The sequence below is a fragment of the Protopterus annectens genome, chromosome 5.part1 (assembly GCF_019279795.1).
Source record: "Protopterus annectens isolate FY-2018-M chromosome 5.part1, PAN1.0, whole genome shotgun sequence".
Lineage (NCBI taxonomy): Eukaryota > Metazoa > Chordata > Ceratodontiformes > Protopteridae > Protopterus > Protopterus annectens.
Window position 1 is genome coordinate 251,305,896 of NC_056736.1, and position 24,716 is coordinate 251,330,611.

A 24,716-nucleotide genomic window follows, 5' to 3' on the forward strand; every position below is an offset into this window, starting at 1 on the left:
GCTCCAAGATCTTCCTCAGAACCGACGCCTTTATCGTTGACTCCAGTTTTGTTGGTTCCAGCTTCGCCACCGACAACCACTTCGGCACCAATCCCTGTGTCGATGCAGACCATGACCTCGGCATCGATGACTTCTTCGGTGCAGACAACAGTAATCCAGTTTCTCTCGGCACCGTTGTCCTCTGTGCGGTCAGATGAGATGGCCACCGAGTCTGCCTCTTCTGTGGACAGGCCTGTTTCTCCCTCAGTCTCCATGAGATCCACTAGAAGCCTTTCCAAACATGACGTGTTGCGTCTTGTGGACCAGGTACTCTTGGCCAGACGTATCCCACCCCTCAGGAACTATCCTTCCTTGGGAGGTGATCACCCATCTCCAAAGACCCCTTCTTATTCTCCTCCTTCATTGCCTTTGAAGTCCATGGATATAGCACAGTCTTCCCCTTCTGCGGTTCCCTTTATGGATCTCACTATGGAACCGCAGTTGCCTTCGTGGCAGGAAAGGTTTGCTACGACCCAGGATGTCAGTTGTGACACGCATATCTTGCTGCTCCACAGCCATCCAAGCACTCCGGGTCGGCAGGCTGAGCCACTTACGGGAGGGGTGACCCCTGTCCTAGACATGCACTCCTCTTCGGGTGGACCAGCCTTCCAACTGATGGAGAAGGCTTTCGCTACTGCTGGCGATACCGGACTGTTTATACCTCCGCCCTCCTCTGGTACACTGGTTTCACAAGTCGCACCTAGCGGACACCGGATGCAAGGGCCGCAGGACATATTCCCTCAGGAATCCCCTTTTCTGCTGTCTTCTCCAGCTCCTCCCGCTGAGGAGGTCCACGGGAAAAGTTCGTGTAAGAGGAAGCACATGGACTCCACAGAGGAGTCCCTCATCGAAGACACAGATTTCGATGAGGGGGAAGGATCCCCTCGGTCATCCTCTGAAGTATCCTTTGGTGATATCCTCGAAATCCTGAAACAGAAAGGTGACTGGCAGTCCTCTAATCCGACCTCTGAGGAATCTGTGTTCCTGCAGGCCTTTCGCGCCCGGCCCCCTACCTCCTGGGTTACTCCACCTGCCGATGAACTTGTCCGGCTCATCATGCAGCGTGCTTGGAAGGCTCCTAATACCATCAAAGCTATTCCCTGGAGACCAGATAAGATCTTGTCCCCTCCTGCTTCGGATCCCCATTGGTCCAAAGGTCTTCCTGTGGGTGCTTTGGTGGTGGCGGCCGCAACAAAAAAGGATCTGGCAGAAGAAGAAAGCCAGACTGTCCATCCGCCTAACAAAGAGTCCCGGGCCCTGGACAGGATAGGGGAAGCGCACCTTTGCTTCAGCGACCTTTGCTGTCAGGTCCCTGAATTATGTGGCACATTTTACCAGGCTTCAAAGGGATCTGGTTTCTGAGCTCTCTGAAACCTTGGCTGGTGCCGTGTCTGATGAGGTCCATGACAAAGTGGCCTCTCAGCTGGCCACCATTGTCAGCTGCGGTCTTGAGACAACATGCCTGGATGCGGTTCTGCAACTTCGCGGAACCCTTTACGTCTTCCTTTCTTAATGCCCCCATTGAAGCCTCATCGTCATTTGGGCCCAAAGTTAAAATCCCACTGGCCAGATGTGAACAGGACGGTAAGACCCTTTCTGCTGTAGGTGTCTGTTATTCTTCCCCTCAACGTGCTTTCTCCCGAAACCAAAAGAGTGGGAAGATATGGTTCAAGAAATCTCAGGGTCCTTTCCGTGACGCACAGGCCGAGTTCTCCCCCAGAGGCAGAGGGGGAAACTCACAGGGAAGATGCTCCTTTCGGGGCAGAGGGGGTCCGCGTAACCAGGGTTCCAGGGATTCTTTCCCTGTTCAATCCTACCAGCGCTCCTGAAGAGCGGCCCAACTCCTTTCCTCTGGAGGTGGTTGGGGGACGTTTCTCCTTGTACCCTTCTGCCTGGGTAACCATCACCACCGTTTCTTGGGTACAAAGGATTATGACCAGAGGTTATCATATCCACTTCAATCTTTGTCCCGTCCCTTCAAAAAATCTTCCAGACGTTCCACCCAGTCAAAGGGAAGAAGCAGCACCAGAGATAGGAAAGCTGCTAAGAAAGAGAGTCATCCAGATAGTCCCTCCAGACCAGATAGGATCCGCATTCTACTCAAGACTATTTTTGGTGCCAAAGAAAACTAGGGACTGGAGACCAATTTTGGATCTCAGTGTATTGAACAAGTTTGTGAGAGTACACAAATTCCGGATGGTCACAATACAGTGTACCCCTCCCGCTTTTGGAAAAAGACGATTGGATGTGCTCTATAGATCTTCAAGATGCGTACTACCACATAAAGGTGGACAGGCCATCAAGAAGATTTCTGCGCTTCCGTGCAGGAGCCAGTCACTACCATTTCAGAGTACTGCCCTTCGGACTCTCTACAGCCCTCAGAGTGTTCACAAAGTGCATGAAAGTTGTCACAGCTCACTTGCGACTTCAAGGATTCCAGGTGTTTCCATACCTAGACGACTGGCTCATTTCTGCCCCCACCAGACATCTACTGGAAAAAGCCCTGGCATACTCTCTCCTCGCTGTTCAAAGGTTAGGCATAACCATAAACTAGCAAAATTCCAATCTCACCCCATCTCAGTCGACAGAATTCATAGGGGTTATCTTGGACACAAAAAACTGCAGAGCTGCTATTCCAGAGCACAAAATTGTAAGGATAAAACAACTAATTCCAATCCTTTCAAAGGAAAAATCCACGGCTTACTCCGTTCTACAGCTGTTGGGTTCCATGTCAGCTTCCATCACCATTGTTCCCCTGGCCAGGTTTCACATGAGGCTTCTACAGTGGCTACTGCTCACCCAATGGTATCCTTTTCAGCATCCTCTTTCAGTCATGATTCGAGTAACCCACAGGTGCAAACAGGATTTAAATTGGTGGATGACACACAATCTCTCACAATGGTCTCGCCTCTTCTCTCCCCAGCAGTCCAAGGCCACAGTGACCACGGACGCCTCCCTGATGGGGTGGAGGGGGCTATGTCAGGGACATACAGCCCAAGGCACTTGGTCCGAACTGGAGGCCCATCTGCATATAAATGTTCTAGAGCTGAGGGCGGTGCTTCTGGCGTTGCAAGCATTCCATCCCCTGCTGCCATCTGGGACAATTGCAATTCAATCAGGCAACATGGCGCGGTGGTCTGGTACATCAACAAGCAAGGTGGAACCAAATCTTACCCCCTTTGTCGAGAGGCCATGAGGATATGGCAATGGGCGATGGCTACCAACCGTTTTCTTCTAGCAACGCACATATCCGGGAGTTCCAACGTGATAGCAGACAGACTCAGCAGGTGCATTCTTCAACCTCAGGAGTGGTCCCTGAATCCCTTGATAGCGGCGGAGATCTTCCACCGCTGGGGCCATCCTTGCTGCGACCTCTTTGCATCCCCGACCAACTACAAATGCGGAAACTACTTCGCCCTTATTCCCCCTCCGGGACAGTCACCCAGGGACGCTCTAGTCCACGATTGGCTCTCGGGTCTTCTTTACGCATTTCCACCCTTTCCCCTCATTCCCCAGTTTCTGAAGAAAGCCCGTCAGTTGAAGAGCAAGGTGATCCTCATAGCACCATATTGGCCTCGACAGATTTGGTTCCCCTTCCTTTGGCCTCACCTACTAGATCGACCATGGATTCTCCTTCCAACCCCGGAGTTGATCTCACATCCACAGAACCTGATTCATCCCAACTTGAACAGCCTGAAGCTCACGGCTTGGCTACTCCAATTCCCTTGATTGCCAGGCAGAATGGTCTTTCTTTACCAGTATGTGGTATTCTCATTGCATCTCATAAGTCTTCCACTAGAAGTACTTATCTGAGCAAGTGCAAAAGATTTACCTGTTGGCTAAAAGATAAACAAGTAGACCCCTTTTCAGCACCAGTGTCGATAATACTAGACTATCTGGCCGACCTTTTTCATTCAGGTCTATCGACCTCTACCATTAGAGTTCATTTGGCTGCAATTTCTAATTTTCATGACGGTGTCCAAGATTCCTCTCTTATGTCCCATAAATTGTGTAAGACCTTCATAAAAGGTGTGAATCATCTGAAGCCATCTTTTAGAGAGCCTATTCAACCATGGTATTTATCATTAGTTCTACAAGCTCTGACAATGTCACCTTTCGAACCAGCCTCTTCTTGCAACCTCAAGTATTTGTCATGGAAAACCTTGTTTTTGGTCGTCATTACTTCTGCCAGACATATTTCTGAGCTTCAAGCTTTATGTATCAAGAGTCCATACTTGATTTTTCATAGAGATAGAGTGTCTCTGAGAACTAATCCATCATTTCTGCCTAAAGTGATCTCTGAAATGTCCATTAATCAAGCCATTCAATTGCCAGTTTTCTTTCCCAATCATTCAAACAGAGGAGAGTATTGCCTACATACCCTAGATATCCACAGGCAAATCCGTTTTTACTTAAACAGGACTAAACCCTTTCGTAAATCTGACCAGTTATTTTTGGCCTTTTCTGGGCCTAGATTAGGATCTGCTGTTGCTAAGGTCACATTAGCTAGATGGTTGAAGGACTGTGTGACCTTCATTTATACACAACGTAATATTTCATTGCCTACTACCATGAAAGCTCATTCAACAAGATCGGTGACAACTTCTGCTGCCTTCCATGCCAGAGCTTCTTTACATGACATCTGTGCAGCTGCAACTTGGGCCACGCCTCATACCTTCATCAATCATTACAAATTGGATTTGGCCTCCAGGGGAAGAGCATCTTTTGGTTCTATAGTGCTCAGGAATGTCCTTCCATGAGAGCCTCCCAGGAATAGAGGTAGCTGGGGACTCTGTCCCATGCGTAAGGAATGAACGAGGATTAACAATATCAGATAAAGAAGTTATGTCTTACCATAACGTTCCATCTGTATTGTTGATCCTCGTTCAGTCATTACGACCCTCCCTCCTTCCCCCTCCTGTGGTTTCTAGTGGATCTCACCATCCGGTTCTCTTAGGTTATTTGACCAGAGGTAGCCTCTACCTTCTTTGACTTGCAAACTCAATCTGAGGTAACAGGGAGAGGGGGATTGTGGGTAAGAATTTAGCTCGAGAGTTTGAAGCTGACACGAGCTTGGAATATGGCCGGCTCGGTTCTGAGCTCGGAACCGATACCCATGCGTAATGACTGAATGAGGGTCAACAATACAGATGGAACGTTATGGTAAGACATAACTTCTTTGTAGCATATCTACCACTAGAGGAGTGGTTTCTGGCCCAGAAATTATAGTTTATTGAATGTTTGGGCCGTTTTTCCATCCCATTCAACTTTCTGGTTTAAAACCTTACATTTGCACAGGTTTGCGCTTGTTTAAGCTCTGCTCAGCAGCACTGAGCTGAGGTAAACTATTACTGGTGCCAAAATGTCTGCTCTTCAGTTTTTCCCTTAGAGCTTGCTAGTTCTTTCTCTCTTGCACTTCAAATAGCCTAATTGCTTTGCACTTCAGCAGGTTTTTGTGGTAATTATTATAGCACATCTAAGAGCCATCAGCACTAATCGTTCTTCATGGAAATTGCTCCAGTACTTAGTAGTTATGACCACCCCTCCTGGCCTGATTAAAGGGCAGTTCCCTGTGCTTTCTCCTATTAACCTGGTGCACTTGGGCATTCTGAGGCAGTGTAGCAACTGGCTCATGTACATAGACAACCCTCTCCTCTTACCTCCCAACACTCAGACATGTGAGAGATGCACTTATATCACCAAATTGGAAGCTATGCACTCTCCAGGCAGGACCGGACTAGCTGGTTAAGAGGAGAAGATCAACACCTGCACCACACCCCATGGAACACATAGCCCTCTAGAACACCCACTATCACAGCTCTCACATAAAAGCACAAACCACACACCCACCTTTGTGGAGGCACTCAATAGAAATGTACCCAAACAGCAGGGACCTCCAAGACATCAACGCACTCAACCAACACAACACAAACCACAGGACACATAGCTCACCTCCACAGTGTGCTCCTAAACCTAAGCCCCTAAGGCTAAACACCTTGCCCAATACACTAATCATAGGTGAATCAATAGTGAGGCACACAGATGTCCCACTCACTAGGTTGAATAAGGAGAAGGTAACAGACAGCTGTCTGTCAGGTACCAGAATCCAACACATAACACACACACTCAGATCACTCCACAACAAGTAGGACTCTGTCATTGTCCATGTGGGTGTGAATGACCTGAGACGCACCTCCCTGGACTACATGAAAAGAGACATGGTGGAGCTCTCGGATTATGTGGCCCAGGCAGGTTTGACACTAGCCCTGAGCAGTATCCTACCATCACCCAGAATGATGCCGCAGTACAAACAAAAAATGATTGACTTCAACAATTGGCTAAGTTTTTGGTGTCATTCTAAGGGGATCCAGTATCTGTCTGCTTGAGATGACATGACTGACAGACCTCGATGCTTTCCCAGAGATGGCCTAGATCGGTCACCCCTGGGTTTCCAGTTACTGGCCAAGGCTCTTGCCACCCCTATAGTGCCTTTTTAGGCAGTGTTCCAAAGACCAAATTACCACCATAACAGCTATAAATAAATGCAATCTGAGGGTCATGCTGCTCAACGCTAGAAGTCTATATCTCAAGATGCACTCACTCGAAGCACTCCTCAAAATGGAGAACATTGACATTTGTGCTGTAACAGAGACTTGGTTTAAAGCGTCAGAAAGCACCCCTGCGCTACCAGGCTATAACTCATTCCACACCTTTCGGCACCGAAACATGGACCGAAGCTGCAAAGGAGGTGGTGTTTCATATTCATAAAGGATATGCACACCTCCTGACTAGTAGCCCAGCATAATGCATCTGAGATGCTTCAGGTACAACTAATATTGGGTAAGACTGCGATCCAGATCATAGCCTGCATTAGATCCCTAGCCATGTCCCTAAACTCTCTCCACATTCCTAAGCACCCTGGAATCTATCAAGGTCCAACCCAACTCTCTCATACTAGGAGACTTCGACTACCCCTCCATCAATTGGGAAATCTACTCAAGCACCAATGCACTGACCTAACACTTCCTGGAATTCATCAATTCCAGTTCCTTGGACCAGCTCATTCTGACCCCCACTAGAGGAAGCAACATCCTTGACCTTGTTATTACTAACATGGGCAACCTTTGCTCTACACCAGTAGTCAATTCCTCCCTGGTTAGATCTGACCATAAACTAATCACCATGGAAATCCACATCTAACCCACACCCCTCACAAATGTATCCACCACGAAAAACTTCTCCAAAGCTGACTTTGGACTCTTAAAAACAGAGGTGGCTAACTTCACAGCACCCCATGGCAATGGAAAATAGATGCATGACTGCGGAATCATACACCAATGCACTATACGAACACGTACATAAATGCATGGAACTAGCCATACCCAACAGAAACAAGATGCTCTCCTCCAAAAAAAGGAAGCCAGTTTGGTGGTCCCCCGCCATTAATAAACTCTACAACAGAAGGAAGAAACTGTTGCTGAAAAAGGTGAAGTCCCAAGATGGGAAAAATTCCCTGATTAACCTCAACAAAAAGTTGAGATTCTCATCAAAACCTCCAAAGCCAGCTATGAAGGCAGAATTGCGGCAGACACTAGAAACAGCCACAAAGCCTTCTTTAGTTATATCAAGAATCCCCATGGCAGTACCCAGATCTGCTCTGAGTTACTGCACAATGGTACCTCCTATACTGAGCCAACAGATATTGCCAACACACTGGCCAACAGATTCGATGCCAACTTTACCCCTCTCTTCCCCTTAAAGGACCAGTCTCAATACCAGAAGAATGCCAGGCACCCTGCATTACTGCAGCACAAGTTAAAGCTGCATTGTCTAAGGCCAAGAATACAGCTTCCATGGGACTCGACAATATCTCTGGCTGTGTTCTTCATGAATTACAAAAAGAACTGGCACCACATCTAGGTGCTCTGTTCACTCACAGCCTCACCTCAGGCTTTATTCCAACTGAATGGTGTACTGCAACAGTCATCCCTCTCCATAAAGGAGGAGTGACTACAGACCCTGGAAATTATCGCCTCATTAGCCTGACGAGTCTGATATGTAAGGCTGTGGAGTGCATCATCATGGACCTACTTAACAAGGATATGGGGAATCTCCAAACTCTAGATCCCAAGCAATTTGGTTTTGTGAAAGGTAGATCATGCCTGCTCAACCTGGTTGGCTTCTTTGACTCAGTCACCAGAGCGGTGGATGAAGGCAAGGCAGTTCATACAGCCTGCCTCGATCTGGCCAAGGCCTTTGATACAATTCCTCACTCAGGAATTATTGATAAAGTCACCAAACTAGGCATCAACCCCTATATCATTACGCGGGTTGCAAATTGGCTGACAGAACACACAGTGTGAAAGTAGCGGACACCAAATTAGACTGCTGACCAGTCACGAGTTGGGTCCCACAGGGATTGGTCCTGGATCCTCTTCTGTTTGGCATCTACTTCTCAGAAGTCCAGGCCAGCACGGAGGGACTCTGGCTGACCAAATTCGCAGATGACTGTAAGCTGGGAGCCATTATTAACTTTTCAAATGATGCAGACATCTTACAGAAAGGCTTCACTGAGACCAATGACTGGTGTCGAAACCATGACTTTAAGCTTAATGCCAAAAAATACGTCATCATCCCCTTTGGGAAAAACTCAGTTCCCACTAATTACCACATTGATGAGAGCCAACTGAACACTGAAGGCATTATAAGAAATCTAGGGACAAAGGTTGACAGCAATCTCTCCTTCGACCACCACATTGGCACTGTGGTCAGAAAGTTCTTCTCTGTGGCATATCTCATTACCAAGGGTTTTACATACAGGAAAAAAGAGGTCATCATTTCTCTCTACTCTTCCCTCATTAGACAAATCATAGAGTATAATCCCCCATTTGGCATGTGCTTCACTAGACACATGCAACAGCTGGAGAGGCCACAAAAGTACCTCATGAAGAGGATCCTAGGCTGTAAACACATGTCCTAGACGGGCAGACTCAAAAAACTCTAGCTATTCTGTCTCATATCATCTACTAAGAGGCGATCTCTGCTTGACTTACAAAGCCATGTCTGACCCAGTTTTGTTAGAAATGCTACATCTAAAGAAATCCTAATCCCTCCTCACCACACGCTCCAGGGACCTCAACTTCATTACCATAGTTAACAGAACATGCTGGAGGGACAGGTTCATAACCAAGAGACTGCCAATGCTCTGGAGTAGACTCCCATACATGTCAAGCAGAGCACTTCACTAGCCCTCTTCAAGAGAAATCTTGATGAGTGGATGGGAAGTAGAAAGTTCACCCCGGGGATCACTCCAGTGGCTCTACTTGATAGAGGCACTGGGAACTAACGACAGGTGCACAATGCCAGGGCACTTCTATGGGCTAGGCTTGTAAAAAGGTCCTAGGGCCATTAGCCTAGTACACACCTATGAACTTATGCAACCAACTTATTGTACATTTTTTATTTTTTATATTTTTCCCCTAACAGATTTGTTTGTTTTTCAATTGAATTGTACAGGTTATAGGTCACATTAAAGGTGGGAAAAGTTTTGAAATGATTTATGTGGTCTCATTTTTTTATATATCACAAAAACATGGCATTTTAACAGGGGTTTGTACACTTTTTATATCCACTGTAAATAGGACATGCTGGACAGACAGATATGTTTCTCAGAGAATTCCTATTCTCTGGAACAGACTCCCTGTCCGTGTGAAGCAGAGTTCCTCCGTATACCTATTTATGCGCAACTTAGACCAGTGATGGGTAATCAAAAATTCACCCCTGATGTGGCGCCTATGTCTTTGATGGACAGAGACAGGCAGTAAATCGCCCCCTATATCAGTCAAATATGTGGGCCTCATTTGGGCTGCTCGGCTAGACTTATAAAGGCCCTCTTAGTTGTTGGTCTAGTGTACAACTATGAACCTTAATGCTTGATGAAAGTTGACACCAGAAGCCATAGATAGACTAAGGATGCATTAGAGAGGCATTATGTAGAGTCCATTAGTATCTGAATGAATTAAGATAGAAGAAGGGAGTGAGCAGCCATTTGGCATAGTCGGGTAGGTTGAACAGAAAGATGGCTCTAGAGAGCAGCATCACAGTGGAACTAAGGAGGGCCTTGTTGAAAACGAGTGAGATATGTGGATGTTTTTTTTTTAAAGAGGAAGGATTGAAAGTAAAAAAAGTGATTGGAACAGGGAGTTTAGCACATAGGCTTGAGGCTATCATCTGCTAGCCAGCTTAATGCTATAGTTTTGGTTTGACTCCCTCAATCTCTGTTTACCTGTTGTGTGACATTGAGCAAGTCAATTAACCAGACAGTGCTTAAGGGTTACCCCTGAAAAGAGGGTTTACCTGGCTGCCCCCCCAAAAAATGACAGGTGTGGATAAATGCAAACAGAGAAAGAACTTTACCAGAAGTATATGTGATTGAGTTAGATCAGACTGCGTAGCTTACTAATAGCATTGCATTGTAGCATATATAAGAAGGTTCTGAATTTTATTAACACCATTACTAGTCTGTTAATAGAGTCACATTTAGTTATTGTTGTATGCTGTTAAGTGGAAGCAGTAGCCTTGTTGAGATATCAGTTGTTTTTAAGATTTTCATGTAACGCTGAAAAGGCAGCATGCTGTGTTTGAGTACAGAGACCCAAAGTCATTGGTTAATCCTAAGATAGTAAGGCCATTTTCAAAGAGCAGCATATGAGAACACATCATAATGTATAGCCAGGGGCAGAGCTTCTGGAGTAAAAATGTATTTGCTTGGAAGGGGTTATTTGTGGATCAGTAGTAGGGCAGTCAAAATGAAATGTCTTTGGGAAAGAATTTAGCAAAGAACATTTGCAAACTAGTGGCTCCATGATATTGGCATATTAGCTGTCTGGTTTAGCATTTGATGTGGAAAAACTTTAAATTTGCACATTTTTATATATGTTTTGGTTACCTGTCCTGTTCACCCTCAAGTTTTTGAGTCTGGCCATCACCCAACACCCTGTTTATTTCCTTGGGGAGCTACCACATTGAAGGTGCAGGCATTTTGTTTTATGCCCTGCTTATTGTTCTGTCTCCCCATCAAAATGCAGTAATGCTTTTGTGGTTTTGACCCATTGTGTATGTGTTTCTGTACTGTCCACTTCTGGCTTGTCTGTGACCACTGCCACGGAAATGCCAATTAAGCTTCTTTTTACCCACCTAAGTGGGGCTTAGCTGGCTGTTGATGGCTGAAATTCCACCTGCCCCCCCCCCTTCTTCCACAACTAGCACTCTAGCACCACTGAACCTTTACAAAGCCAGGTTGCCAGTTTTACAGATCAGAATTCTTTCTGCGCCATCAGGTCAGATGCGGATTACTGTATTTTATGACAAAGCTGTTCCTTTTGATAATAGATCGTAGCAGCTACTTTACTGTGGTATACAGTGTAGCATTACATTTTTATGTTTATGTTATTGTGTTTTTAGAGAGTAGAAGTTCAGCTTGTTACAGTAGTATGTAGTACCATAACTGACAGTATCAAAATTAGTAGTGTTTGTTCATAAAAAATCACTAGTGCTTTTACTTTTAAATGTAGTTTAGTGGAAAGCATTTTTAAACATTTTCTAAATGAAAATCTAAGCTAGCAATTGTGAACCAAATATCTTTTGGGAAGCCAGTGAAGATCACTGATTTTCTGGCAGTTTAGCACAGAAGGTTAAGGCCAAGGACTGTTAACGAGCTTATTCCAGTAGTCCTGGGTTTGATTCTGTCAGTCTCCATATACCTACTGTTTTATCCTGAGCAAATCACTTGGTCAGACATTGCTTTCCAGCTTCCACTGAAAATAGGCCTCAACACAATTAGACAGCTTGGGTACAACATGTAAATGTGTAAATAAATAAAATGATTTATTTTGTTCCCGTTAAAAATACTGTAGAAGTTGAAATGTTCCACATTATGAGGGCTCATTTAATAACCCAAAACAATTTAAAGTGAAATAAGATAGTTATGAGGGAACCAGACATAGCTTTCAACTATTGAATGCAAGACATCTGAACAAATCCAGAAATAATGGAGGAACAAAGGACCAGAATAGGTGCAGATTTTAAACATTGCTCTTATAAACTTAGAAAGTTACTAGAGTAAGAGGGGTTGCCTTAGTATACATTGTCTGAAGGATATGAAGTATGAAACTCAAATGTCTGTCATTGTTTAGTGACTGTACACCTCAGTGATTTGCCAGAAACCACAAACTTTATTAGGAACAAACCAAAAATATGAGATAAAAATCTGGATATTCTGCAAATTTCTGGACAGCTGAGAGGTATAGATCCAGGGATTTTTGCACATTATGTATTTTTCCCCAAAACCACGTCATCTGAATAAGTGAAGGCTCCACTGGTTTATTTGGTTATTTGAATTGAAGATTTTTGCCTAGCCAGGCTGGCCTGGATGTTACTAGGTTATTAACCCGAGGGTTTTTACAAGCCTAGCCATTAAATCCCAATATAATACTAAATGAGAGATGTTGTCAATGCCCAAGATTTTTCTCGAAAGAACTACCCAAGTCCTGGTGAGAACCCGGGGCAATCCCTGGCAGAAACTTGCAGATGTTCTTCGTGTTTCACTGTTGCAGTCATCACATTTGGGTTATCTGCTTGCAGTAGCCCTCAGTCGGCCTGATTATCAAAGTCTTGGGTCCTGCGTCGGATGCTGTCTCATCTTCCATGACGTCAGGTAGTCAGGGGTATAAAGCATGCAGCCGATGCCATTACATCAGTCTTTCTTGCCATGTGGTGCCCAAAGCAGAAGCAGTTCGCAAGTGCCGGTCAGCTGACTCCTGAAATTTTTGTTTTCGAGTTTCAGAACCGAAGTCTTCAACTAAGCTAAGTACCCCGCTGGGGAACCTTTTTCTTGCTCTAAACCGATGTCAGTAAAAGTTAACAATTGTATTTCTTGTGGAAAGCAAATACCTCATAAAGATTTTCATTCATACTGCATTCCTTGCCTAGGCCCAGACCACGACGTACCTCGCTGTCGGTTTTCTGCCTTATTCAAACCTCGAACTATTCGTCGTCGGTTTATTTACGCTTCTAAAATTTTGGTACTCAGTTCAGTTATCCAGAAATGGCTTCGGTAAGCCACCTGACTACCGACATTCTGGAAAAAATGCAAAGATAAAGACAGAGACAGACCACATAGGTCCAAAGCTGCCGACGATGCTTCTCCTAAGCTAGTCGCCAGTTCGCCAGTACTCAGTGAGGCGCTTTCGCAGACCTTGATACCCATTACTTCAGATTCACAGGCCTTTACTGAGACCCATTCGGAGTCCGGTATACCGCAAGATGCTTCAACTGTGGAACCTGCGGATGTCTCTACCTTGGATGGGTCCGGAGCCGCCGTGCAGGTACCGGCTTCTGAGGGTGTATTCAGGTCCTACTGACTTGCATATTAAACCAATGCCATCTTCCTCCTCAAGGCCTTAAACTTGATCCATGCCTAGAAAACCAACGCCCAGACTGCATGGTCAGCCCCATATGCCTAAAAAACAAATGATAAGAATGGCTGAAGACTTTATTACTCTAATCAGGGGAAGCCACCCTTCCCCCTCTAAGAGACCTGGGACTGATTTTCCTTCTGATTCTACTGATCAGGACTCTGAAATTTCTGTTTCCTTTGATGAACAGGAGTTACCATTATCTACCTTTGAGGATTCTGATGTAGAGGACTCCATTCCCTCTGCTTCCCCTCCAGAGGATTTCTCTTTTGGTGAAACCTTGCATACTCTTAGGGAGCATTTTCGCTGGGAGAGCCAGGATTACTCTGACTCCAAAAAGAGGCTTAGGGATTTCTTACTCCTGCCCCAACCCAGACCTATCCTCTCTGCAGACTAGCCATGGCTCAGGATAAAACAGTAGGTATATGGAGACTGACAGAATCAAACCCAGGACTACTGGAATAAGCTCGTTAACAGTCCTTGGCCTTAACCTTCTGTGCTAAACTGCCAGAAAATCTTTGGCCATCCCTCCTGTACTGGACATTGTTGATGATGCCTTCTCAGAATCTAGCTTGGCCCCTGACTCTCTGCCTCCTGCTCCCAGAAAACCTGATAGATATTACAGTGTTCCTGACTCTCACAAGTTTCTTTTTAAAAATCTTACTGCAGATCCTGAGACTATTTCACAGGGACCCAAGAGCATTAAGGCTACTACTGCCAAAAATCCTACCCCCTCTGATGGAAATTCTAGGGCGCTGGATAGATGGGGTAAGAAGGTATACACTTCTGCACCCTTGGCCATTAGGGCCTTAAACTGCCAGTTTCATATGTTAAAGTATCAGCAGCATATCATTGGATTGCTTAAACAGAAAATTATTCCTGACTGTGCTGAAAATAAAGATTTACAGGATTTAATGTATTCTGCTGAACAAGTTGGAAAACATACTTTGCAATGTGGTTTTGATTCTTTAAAGGCATCTTGCAGGGCTGCTGTCACTGGGTCTGTACTTAGAAGGCATGCCTGGCTTAAGGAGCAATCTTTGTCAGATCATGTTAAAGCTAAATTGCTGGATGCTCCCTTAAACCAAGACTGCCTGTTTGGCAACAAAGCAGAAGAAGTACTTAAAAGGATGGAGGAAAAATCTAAATCTATGCAAACGGTTAAAGATTTCCTGCCAGTACAGCCTCCCAGGTTCAGTAGGCATTGGCCCTCTAAGAATCGGTCCAGTCCAAACCCAGAATCAGCAGAACACCCAGGCTTCAGTCCCAAGGTATTCACAGGACTAAGCAGTGGGGGGCTCCCACTTCCAAAACAGGAAGTAGTAAGACTCCCCCCTATGGTAAACTGTCTCAGTTACTTAACTTTACACCTTCCAAGTCCTGCACAACTGACTGTTCCTTTAGGAGGAAAGATTGCCCTGCAGGCAAAAAAATTGGGAATTCATTACCCAGGACAAATGGGTTTTAAATATAGTTTTCCAAGGATACAGATTCCACTTCCACTCCTTACCAACCCCAAACGGTTGGCCAGATCTACCTCCAAATCAGTGGGTAGAGGCTCAAAAGTTCTCTCTCTTTTAAGCATCAGGGCTATTCATCCTGTCCCAAAAGAAGAATGGGGACAAGGTTTATACTCAAGACTTTTTCTGGTACCCAGAAAAGACGATTCCTGACATCCTATCCTGGACCTGTCTATACTAAACACATTTTTGATGATCCCAAAATTCAAGATGCTAACTCTCCATCATCTGCTTCCTATGCTAGGCAAAGATGCCTGGTTGCAAACACCGGATTTAAAGGAAGTCTACCTGCACATCCCAATAAGGGAATCTAGCAGACGATACCTACGCTTGAAAGCAGGCTACATGCATTATCAGTTTTCTGCACTGTCCTTTGGCTTATCTACTGCGCCCAGGGTATTCACAAAGTGCCTAGCTCCAGTCATTGCATTTTGCAGGCAAAGAAATATTCAAATATACCCATACCTGGATGATTGTCTAATTCAGACAGACAGCCAGGACATACTATTAAATCATCTGGCATTTGTAAGGAAATTAACTTCTTTGGGGTACACCATAAACGAAAAGAAATCACATCTTGTACCCTGCCAACAAATTGTATTCCTGGGAGCAAGCTTGAGTACAACTTCCCAGATGGCCTACCTTACGCCAGAGAAACAAGTTCATTTGACAGCCTACTTCAAACTACTGGCCACAAAGACCCAGCTATCTGCAAGGAAAATCCTGCAAGCCCTGGGGTTCATGGCCTCCTGCATTCTACTAATTCCATATGCAAGACTGCATGTGAGGAAACTGCAATGGTATCTAAAAAGCCTATGGTGTTAACATTCTCAGTATCTAGGATCAATGATTCCTATCATACCTTGTCTACAGATAGAGTTCCTTTGGTGGGCAGAGGCCTGCCACCAAAACAAGGGACTGCCATTCACTCTACCCCCTGCCGCCCAAACCCTAACAACAGACGCATCAGACTATGCATGGGGGGCTCACTTGGCAGGGAAGTGCATTCAGGGCAAATGGATCCCAAGTCAAATGCACCTGCATATCAATCAAAAAGAAATGTTAGCTCTGACAGCCTTCAAGGACCACATTCTTACAGGACAGTTATTGGTAAAGACGGACAACACCACTGTTATGTGGTGCATAAACAAGCAGGGAGGAACCCACTCCTATCCTCTCTACAGACTAGCCATGGCTCTGTGGAACGCAGCCTTGAGCTACCAAGTGCACCTACAGGCTCAGTTCCTGCCAGGAAAGCTAAATAAACTGGCAGACGATCTAAGCAGAAATCTCATGGACCCACACGAGTGAAAACTGGAACCAAAGATATTCAACATGTTGAGAAACAAATGGGGGAGCCCAGAGATATACCTGTTTGCCTCCCCCCAGAACTACCAATTGGACAAATTCTGCACAAGGACTCCCCACAAACAAGCTTGGAAAGTGGATGCCCTGTCCTTCACTTGGAAAAACCTATCAGTTTATGCCTTTCCCCCTCTGCCTCTCCTGTCCAAGGTGCTACTAAAGATCAAACAGGACAAACCAAGGACAGTACTGATTGCACCAGACTGGCCACGCCAACACTGGTACCCTCTCCTGCGCAGTGTGTCATTGCTGGCAACATGGTACCTGCCCTGCTGTCCCAGCAAGAGGGCCAGATTCTGCACCCACAGCTTCAAACCCTGAATCTGGCAACCTGGCTAATTACCTGATCTCTCTGTTACCATCCCTCAGTAAGCAAGTGATGGATGTCATTTTGGAGGTAAGGAGGCCTAGTACTAGAAAATCTTATGCTGAAAAATGGAAAATATTCTGTTCCCGGAGCCAAACTCAAGGGATGGGCACAGCAGCACCCAATTTACCTCAGATTCTTCAATACTTAACTGAGATGCTTCACAAGGGCCTTTCCTTTTCCTCCATCAGAATTCATGCCTCAGACATTTCAGCTCGTTACGATACAGATACCCACCCCTTTTCTCTCATCCACTACTGAAGCAGATCCTTAGAGGGGCCAAAACCGTAAGGCCACCCAGGAGAGCCCGTACTCCAGCCTGGGACCTTAACTTTGTACTGGAAAAGCTCACTTTACCTCCCTTTGAGCCAGCTGCAAATTCAGAGTTGAAATTCCTTTCTTGGAAAACAGCCTTCCTTCTAGCCATCACTTCAGCAAGAAGGGTGTCTGAATTACAGGCTCTCGTGGCAGTGGAGCCTTTCATCATCTTTCATGCGGACAAGGTGTCCCTCAGGACCAACCCCTCCTTCATGCCCAAGGTGGTATCCAGTGCGGCCCTTAATCAGTCCATTCATTTGCCTACCTTCTTTTCTAATCCACAGAACAAAGGGGAACAAATGCTGCACTCCTTGAACGTGCGCAGACAACTTAGATTTTACTTGGACAGGACTAAAGCTCTCAGGAAATCTGAACAGCTGCTGGTTGCATTTGCTGCAGGGGCAGAGGGGAAGGCCATTTCAAAGCAAACCATTTCTAAGTGGATAGGCCATTGCATTTATTTCTGCTATAAGCACCATGGAAAACTTACCCCACAGGGGAAAAGACCACATTCAGTCAGGGCTGCATCTACCTCTACAGCCTTTCTCAGAGGTGTCCCTACCAGGGACATCCTAGAAGCTGCTACCTGGAGTTCTGTACATACCTTCACCAAGCATTACCACATGCCAATTTTTTTTTAAATCCAGAGCTGGCTTTGCCATTGCAGTCTTGCAGGGCCTTATAGCTGGTCCTAATGCTATCTAATTATGTCCTCCCATCCTTAGCTTTGGGAATATACCTAAATGTGATGACTGCGACAGTGAAACACGAAGAACATAGTACAGTTGTGTGCACTTACCATAAATGTAGATGTTTGAGTGTATTCACTGTTGCAGTCCTGGTTACCCTCCCTCCAGCCCCCTGACTTCTATTGACTATACCTCTATTCTTGTTTGCTATGCTTAAAGCTTTTTGGTGTATTTGCTTTTTTGTTGGTGTAGTAACCTTGTATATAATTGCTTCCCATTATGGGGGCACCTGACATCTGGGGCAAGAAAAACTGATGTAATGCCGTCGGCTGCATGCTTTATACCCCTGACTACCTGACGTTATGGAAGATGAGACAGCATCTGACGCAGGACCCTGATAATCAGGCCGACTGAAGGCTACTGCTAGCAGATAACCCAAATCGGATGACTGCAACAGTGAATACTCTCAAACATCTACATTTATGGTAATTGTACACAACTGTACTTTTCCCATCCGGTCGTCCAGATTGCACTTAAACAGGATCATGGAGGTGCTCTGCTTGATATTGATTGGAAGCCTATTCCAGAGGAGTGGCAACCTCTGAGAGATGTATCTGTCTCTCATGTGGCAGGCTAGATTGAGGTCCCTGGAACAGGTGACTCTAGTCCCATTTGACTTACGGATGTGCATCATTTCCGTTAGATTTGGGTCAGAGATAGCCCTGTAGGCCAGACATAAGTCACCTCTAAGTTAGGTCTATATGCTACTGAGTACAGTGACAGCGACTTCAGTCTGTCCATACAAGACAAGTGCTGGAGACCCTGAATTTTCTTAGTTAGAAATCTCTGAGGTATGTTAAGTTGTTGCAGGTATCTGGTACAGGTACATGCCAGAAGGAGAATTATATTCAGTAACAGGCCTGTTGAAGGACAAGTACAGGGGAGTTATAACATCTTTTGCTCTTGAGACGATGCCTTTGCTAATCAGGTAAGTGAGGTAGAATGCCTTCATCACCACAGTAGACACATGGTGGTCAAAGTTGAGGTCACACTCAACTTGTGTTCCAGGTCTCTCACTACTGAATTGGTGCATAGGGCAATGTTGTTTATTTTGCAGTCAGCAGGGACATTGTTTTTACCGAAGGGAATGATAATGTATTTTTTAGCATTTAGTTTAATACCATGGCTTTGTCACTAATCATCGGTCTGTGTAAACCCCTTTTGAAGTACGCTGACATTGCTAGGGGATTCAGTGATAGCACCTAATTTGCAGTCATCTGCAAATTTGGTTAACCACAGCCCCTCTGTTTTGGCCTGGACTTCTGAGAAGTATAGGCCAAACAAGTGGGGCCCAGCAGTTTCTCATTTTGGTAGCTCATACAAAACCTTTAGCACAAACTATTTCATGTCTTTTTGTTACAGCACCAGACTCAAGACCTCAGCTTCATACTTAAAGGAAAATTGCAAGACATTATCTTTGTTAAAATGAGAGGGTCTTTTGCCAGCATAAAATGAGTTGGTAGAACATCTTTTGAATTTAGAATTGCTGAAGACAGAAAATATGTACTTTTCTGTAATTAGGTCATTGCTTTAGTAGTAACATTTTATTGATCTTGGAGGTATAAGTGTAGAACTGTATATAAGTACATTTAGAGTATGGTATTTTGAAATAAAACATATAAATATATTTTCATTCTTTTTTCTCCCTTTTTGCTAGATAGTTGGCAGCATTAAGTCTTTACTCTGTGGAAGGGTATCTATCCGCAACACTGATACCAGGTGAATGTCTGATTACTCCTTGGACCATGGATACTGATCATTGTTGATAATAGCCAGTGGTCATGTTTGAGGAGGATGAGGCTTAAGTGTCCATGGAAGTCAGAAGTATGTCAGGCAGGAATGTATCCATTTAATTGTCTTGAGAATGTTTTCTTTTAGGTAAGATAGTATGTTCACTGACATTGGCATTTTTTGAATTTATGAATATGGCTAGCTTTTGGCAAGCTGTGGAACCACTTGTCTTTAGCAGAGATTCTTTTTCTGCATTAGCTTCCTTAACTTTCCACCTGAGAAAGAAGAATTGTCTCTGGAAATAGTCTTACAATACTGAATAGATTACCTTCACAATTGGTGTTTTCCCACATTTAGCTGTTAGAACTGCAGATGGAAGTCTGTCTAATGTGATCTGAGGTAGTAATCTCTGCATGCATCAGTGAAACATGCTGTATAGTGAATAATAGTTGATAGTGACGTTTCTTAAATGACTGAGATAGCAGTACTTAAGTATGCCAAGTCATGTAAAAAATCCTGCATGTTATACATTAATGTCCTCTTTCTTTTTTCTTGCATATTATATAGTGTGTTCAGACACTAGTTGGTCACACTGGCGGAGTTTGGTCATCTCAAATGAGAGATAATATTGTTATCAGTGGTTCAACAGACAGGACGTTGAAGGTATGGAATGCTGACACTGGGGAATGTATCCATACACTCTATGGTCACACCTCTACTGTACGATGTATGCATCTTTATGGCAACAGGTAAAAATCAGAGGAATAAAATGTCATCACTATTATTTTTCTTGGTAATGTTTATGTACACTTCAGTTATTTATTGCTTTCTGTGTTTATTTACTGTATAGTTGCTTCTTTCTAAACTGCATCACCACCTACATTTTCAGTCTGCCATTGTTGCATATATGAAATCTTTATGGCAGCTGTTTAACATTATTTGGTATGGAGGGATGGAGGGGTGACTTTTAGGAGACTGTCTCAAGACAAGTAGTGAAGAGGGGTCACCTGAAGAGGAAGGACATTTTATGTTCATATAGATGTTTGTCTAATGTGTCTTTCTGAAGTACAAGACCTGTAATTGTGAGTTGTGCAACTCAGGAAAATAAAATTGCAACTTCTGTAAAAATACAACAAATATATTTTTACCCCTGCAGTCCCCAGCATGGGAGACTGTGACCCCTCCTCCTTCATCATTGCTACTTATGTATTCAAATCTGAGATCATTATAACCTGTAGTGAGTAGAAACTGTGAGGTACAGTAACTTCAGACTTTGTATATGTATTCCCAGTATTCACACTGATGCTCTTACTTTTCCAAGGGTCAGAGTTATGGACCTCAGGATATCAGCAAGCATCTGTCTATTTGGTTTAAGACTTTCAAAAGGAAGAGATTGGTGCACTCTTTTTTTTTTTGCAGCATTTTCTCCCATGCATACTGACCATCAAGCCACCACACCGCAGCTATTGTTACCCACCAACACCCCTTTACAGGGTGGGGGCATAGCTTCAGCATGACTATCGTCCATGTATCCAACATAGGGCTTTTTCTATTTCAAGCTGTAATGTACTCTGTGCATGCCCCCGAAGTCCCAAGGTTAATAAGATGATATAAGGGATTGCCACACATTTCCATGAGGGGCACTATCACACAATCACCCCACTCTTGGAGCCAGGTGCCTTAGCCTATTTCCCTTGGACATTGAAGGCAGACTGCATGATGTTCTTCGTGTTTCACTGTTGCAGTCATCACATTTGGATTATCTGCCTGCAGGTAGCCCTCAGTTTGCCCGAATACCAGAGACTTAGTATTTCTGCGTTGGATGCTGTTGCTTCTTCCTTGACGTCAGGTCGTCAGGGGTATAAAAACAGGCAGCCAATGCTATTACATCAGTCTTTCTTGCCGAGGAGGAGCCCGAAGCAGAAGCAGTTCGCTAGTGCCGGTCGGCCTCTACCTGCATTTTTTGTTTTCAAGTTGAATAATCCTAAAGTCTTCTAAAGCTAAGTACCCTGTTGAGGATCCTTTTTTCTTGCTCTAACTGATGTCGGAAAAAGTTAACAATTGCCTGTGGAAAGCAAATACCTCACAGAGATTTTCATTCTTACTGCATCACCTGTTTAGGCCCAGACCACGACGTCCCTCACTGTAGGTTTTGTGCCTTGTTTAACGCCAGAACCATTCGTCTTTGGGCTCTCTTTGTTGCTAAATTCTTTTGCTCTCGATCTCCGTATTCTGAAATTGTTTCGGTAAGCCATCCGACTACCGTTCTTCCGAAAAAACGTAAGGATAAAGACAGAGACAGACCGCATAGGTCCAAAACAGCCGACGACACTTCTGTTAAGCTAGTCACCAGTACGCCTGTACTCAGTGAGGTGTCTTTGCAGCCTGATGCCTGCTTCAGTGGATTCGCAGGCCTCTGCTGAGACCCATTCGGAGTCCAGTATGCCGCGAGATGCTTCTTCGTCTATGGAACCAGTGGATGTCTCTGCCTTGGATGGGTCTGGAGCCGCTGTGCAGGCACCGGCTTCGGAGGCAGTTTTTCGCTCTACCAATGTTCGAAACACACCAACAACTTCATTTTTAAACAAAACTGAATTTTTTAGGCCCAGAGTACGCACTATGCCTAGAAAACCAATGACTAAAGCGCATGCTGAGGCACCCATGCCACAAAAACAAATGCTTAGAATGACTGAAGACCTTATTATGCTGATTAGGGGAAGCCAGCCTTCCCCTGCAAAGAGACAAAGAATCCAATCCCCTTCAGGTTCTACATCCCAGGAGTCCGATGACTCTGACCTGTCTGATTATGAAGACATGCCCTTATCTGCCTATGAGGATTCAGATGCAGAGGAATCCATTCCGTTTGCCTCCCCTCCAGAGAACTTTTCTTTTGGTGAAACCTTGCATACTTTAAGAGAGCATTTCCATTGGGAATGTCAAGACTATTCTCAGTCTAGAAAGAGACTCAGAGAATTTTTAGAGTTGCCTCTGCACAGGCCTTTAGCTGTACCCCCTGTCCTGGATGTTGTAGATGACGTTTTCATGGAATCCAGTCTTACTCCAGACACTTTACCTCCTGCCCCTAGGAAACCAGACAGGTACTACAGAGTACCTGATACTCACAAGTTTATTTTCAAGAATCCTACTACTGACCCAGAGATCATTTCCCAAGGCCCTAAAGGTATTAAGGCAACTACAGCCAAAAATCTCACCCCTTCAGACAGAGATTCCATAGCGTTGGACAGATGGGGCAAGAAGGTATGTACCTCTGCAACTCTTGCTATCAGGGCATTGAATTGCCAGTTTCACATGCTGAAATACCAGCAACATATTATGGAACTTATTAAACAAAAAGTGGTAACTTTTTCGGATTGTGCAGAAAACAAAGAATTGCAGGAGCTTATGCACTCTGCAAACCAAGTTAGTAAGCATACTTTGCAGTGTGGCTTTGATGCCCTAGAAGCATCTTACTGGGCAGCAGTCACTGGCTCTTTACTGAGAAGACATGCTTGGCTGAAGGGGCAGACCTTGCCAAATCATCTCAAATCTAAATTACTAGACACTCCTTTGAATAAGGGCTGTTTGTTTGGCACCAAAGCAGAAGAGGTTCGTAAAAAGATGGAAGAAAAAGCTAAATCTATGCAGACTGTTAAAGAATTCCTACAAGTGCAACCCCCTAGATTCAGTAGGCATTGCCCTTCAAAACACTGGTCCTTTCCAGCACCCTCCAGGCCTTCCCAAACAAGACCCAGAGGAAACAGACCACCCAGACTATAGTCTCAGGGTATGCAGAGATCTAAGCAATGGACTGACTCCACCCCTAAAGCAGGGAGTGGTAAGCCACCTCCTTATGGAAAAAACTCACAATGACTTCTTCACTCTATTTCCCATCCCTGCCCAATTTCTTGCGCCCCTAGGAGGTAAACTTGCCATTCATGCAAAAAACTGGATGCCCATCACTCTGGACCGATGGGTCCTCAACATTGGATTCCAGGGGTACAAATTTTATTTCCATTTACTGCCAACCCCAAGCGGGTTTCCAGACCTTCCTCCAAACTAGTGGGCAAAGGCTCAAACCCAAGTACTTTCCCTGCTCAATATCAAAGCTATTCAGCCTGTTCCAGTAGAACAGAGGGGTCAAGGATTCTACTCCAGACTCTTCCTGGTACCCAGGAAAGAGGGCTCTTGGCGCCCAATCCTGGATCTTTCAGTTCTCAACACCTTCTTGGTGGTACCAAAATTCAAGATGCTTACCCTGCAACAGCTTCTCCCTATGATAGCCAAGGTTGCCTGATTAGTCACCCTAGGCTTAAAAGAAGCCTATCTGCACAAACCCCATAACGGAGTCATGCAGGAAGTATCTACATTTCAAGACAGGGTCTATGCCTGATCAGTTCTCTGCACTTCCCTTTGGCTTATATACTGTGCCCTGGGTATTCACAAAATGCCTGGCTTCTGCCATTGCATACTGCAGGCAGAGAAATATCCAAATGTACCCGTACTTGCACGACTGCCTGATTCAGACGGACAGTCAGGAATTGCTGCTTCAGCACCTGGCATTTGTAAAAAGCCTTCTCACTTCATTGGGGTACACCATCAATGAAAAGAAATCACAACTGGTACCCAATCAAAAGATTGTATTCCTGGGAGCAAGCTTGGACACAACTTCCCAGATGGCATTCCTCACTTCAGAAAAACGGGTCTGTCTGACAGACTACTTCAAACAAATAGCCACCAGAACCCAGCTATCTGCAAGAAAAATACTGCAAGCCGTAGGGTTCATGGCCTCATGTATACTCTTAATTCCATATGTAAGACTGCATATGAAGAAACTTCAATGGCGCCAACATTCTCAGGACCTGGAAACAGTCATTCCTGTCATACCTTGTCTAAGGACAGAGTTCCTTTGGTGGGCAGAAGCATGCAATTACAACAAGGGACTGCCTTTTACTCAACCCCATGCCGCCCAGACCTTGACCACAGACGCATCAGACTATGCATGGGTGGCTCCCATGGCTGGCAAATGTATTCAGAGCCACTGGAGCCCAAGTCAAATTCATCTGCACATCAACCAAAAAGAGATGCTAGCTGTACAGAATGCCCTGACAGCTTTCAGATACCTACTCTTGCCAGGATAGCTGTTGATAAAAAC

The 24,716-nt window shown here is 44.8% G+C and overlaps 1 protein-coding gene across 2 annotated transcripts in view; it reads left to right on the top strand.

Annotated features, from left to right (window-relative positions):
* The window catches only part of LOC122803352 (F-box/WD repeat-containing protein 7-like), a 1,891,371-nt gene that overhangs the window by 1,507,908 nt on the left and 358,747 nt on the right, over window positions 1-24,716 (top strand). For both annotated transcript variants that reach the window (XM_044072926.1, XM_044072927.1), the window contains one exon: window positions 20,132-20,313. In XM_044072926.1, coding sequence (XP_043928861.1) covers window positions 20,132-20,313 — 182 coding nt within the window. The remainder of the gene's footprint in view (window positions 1-20,131; window positions 20,314-24,716) is intronic.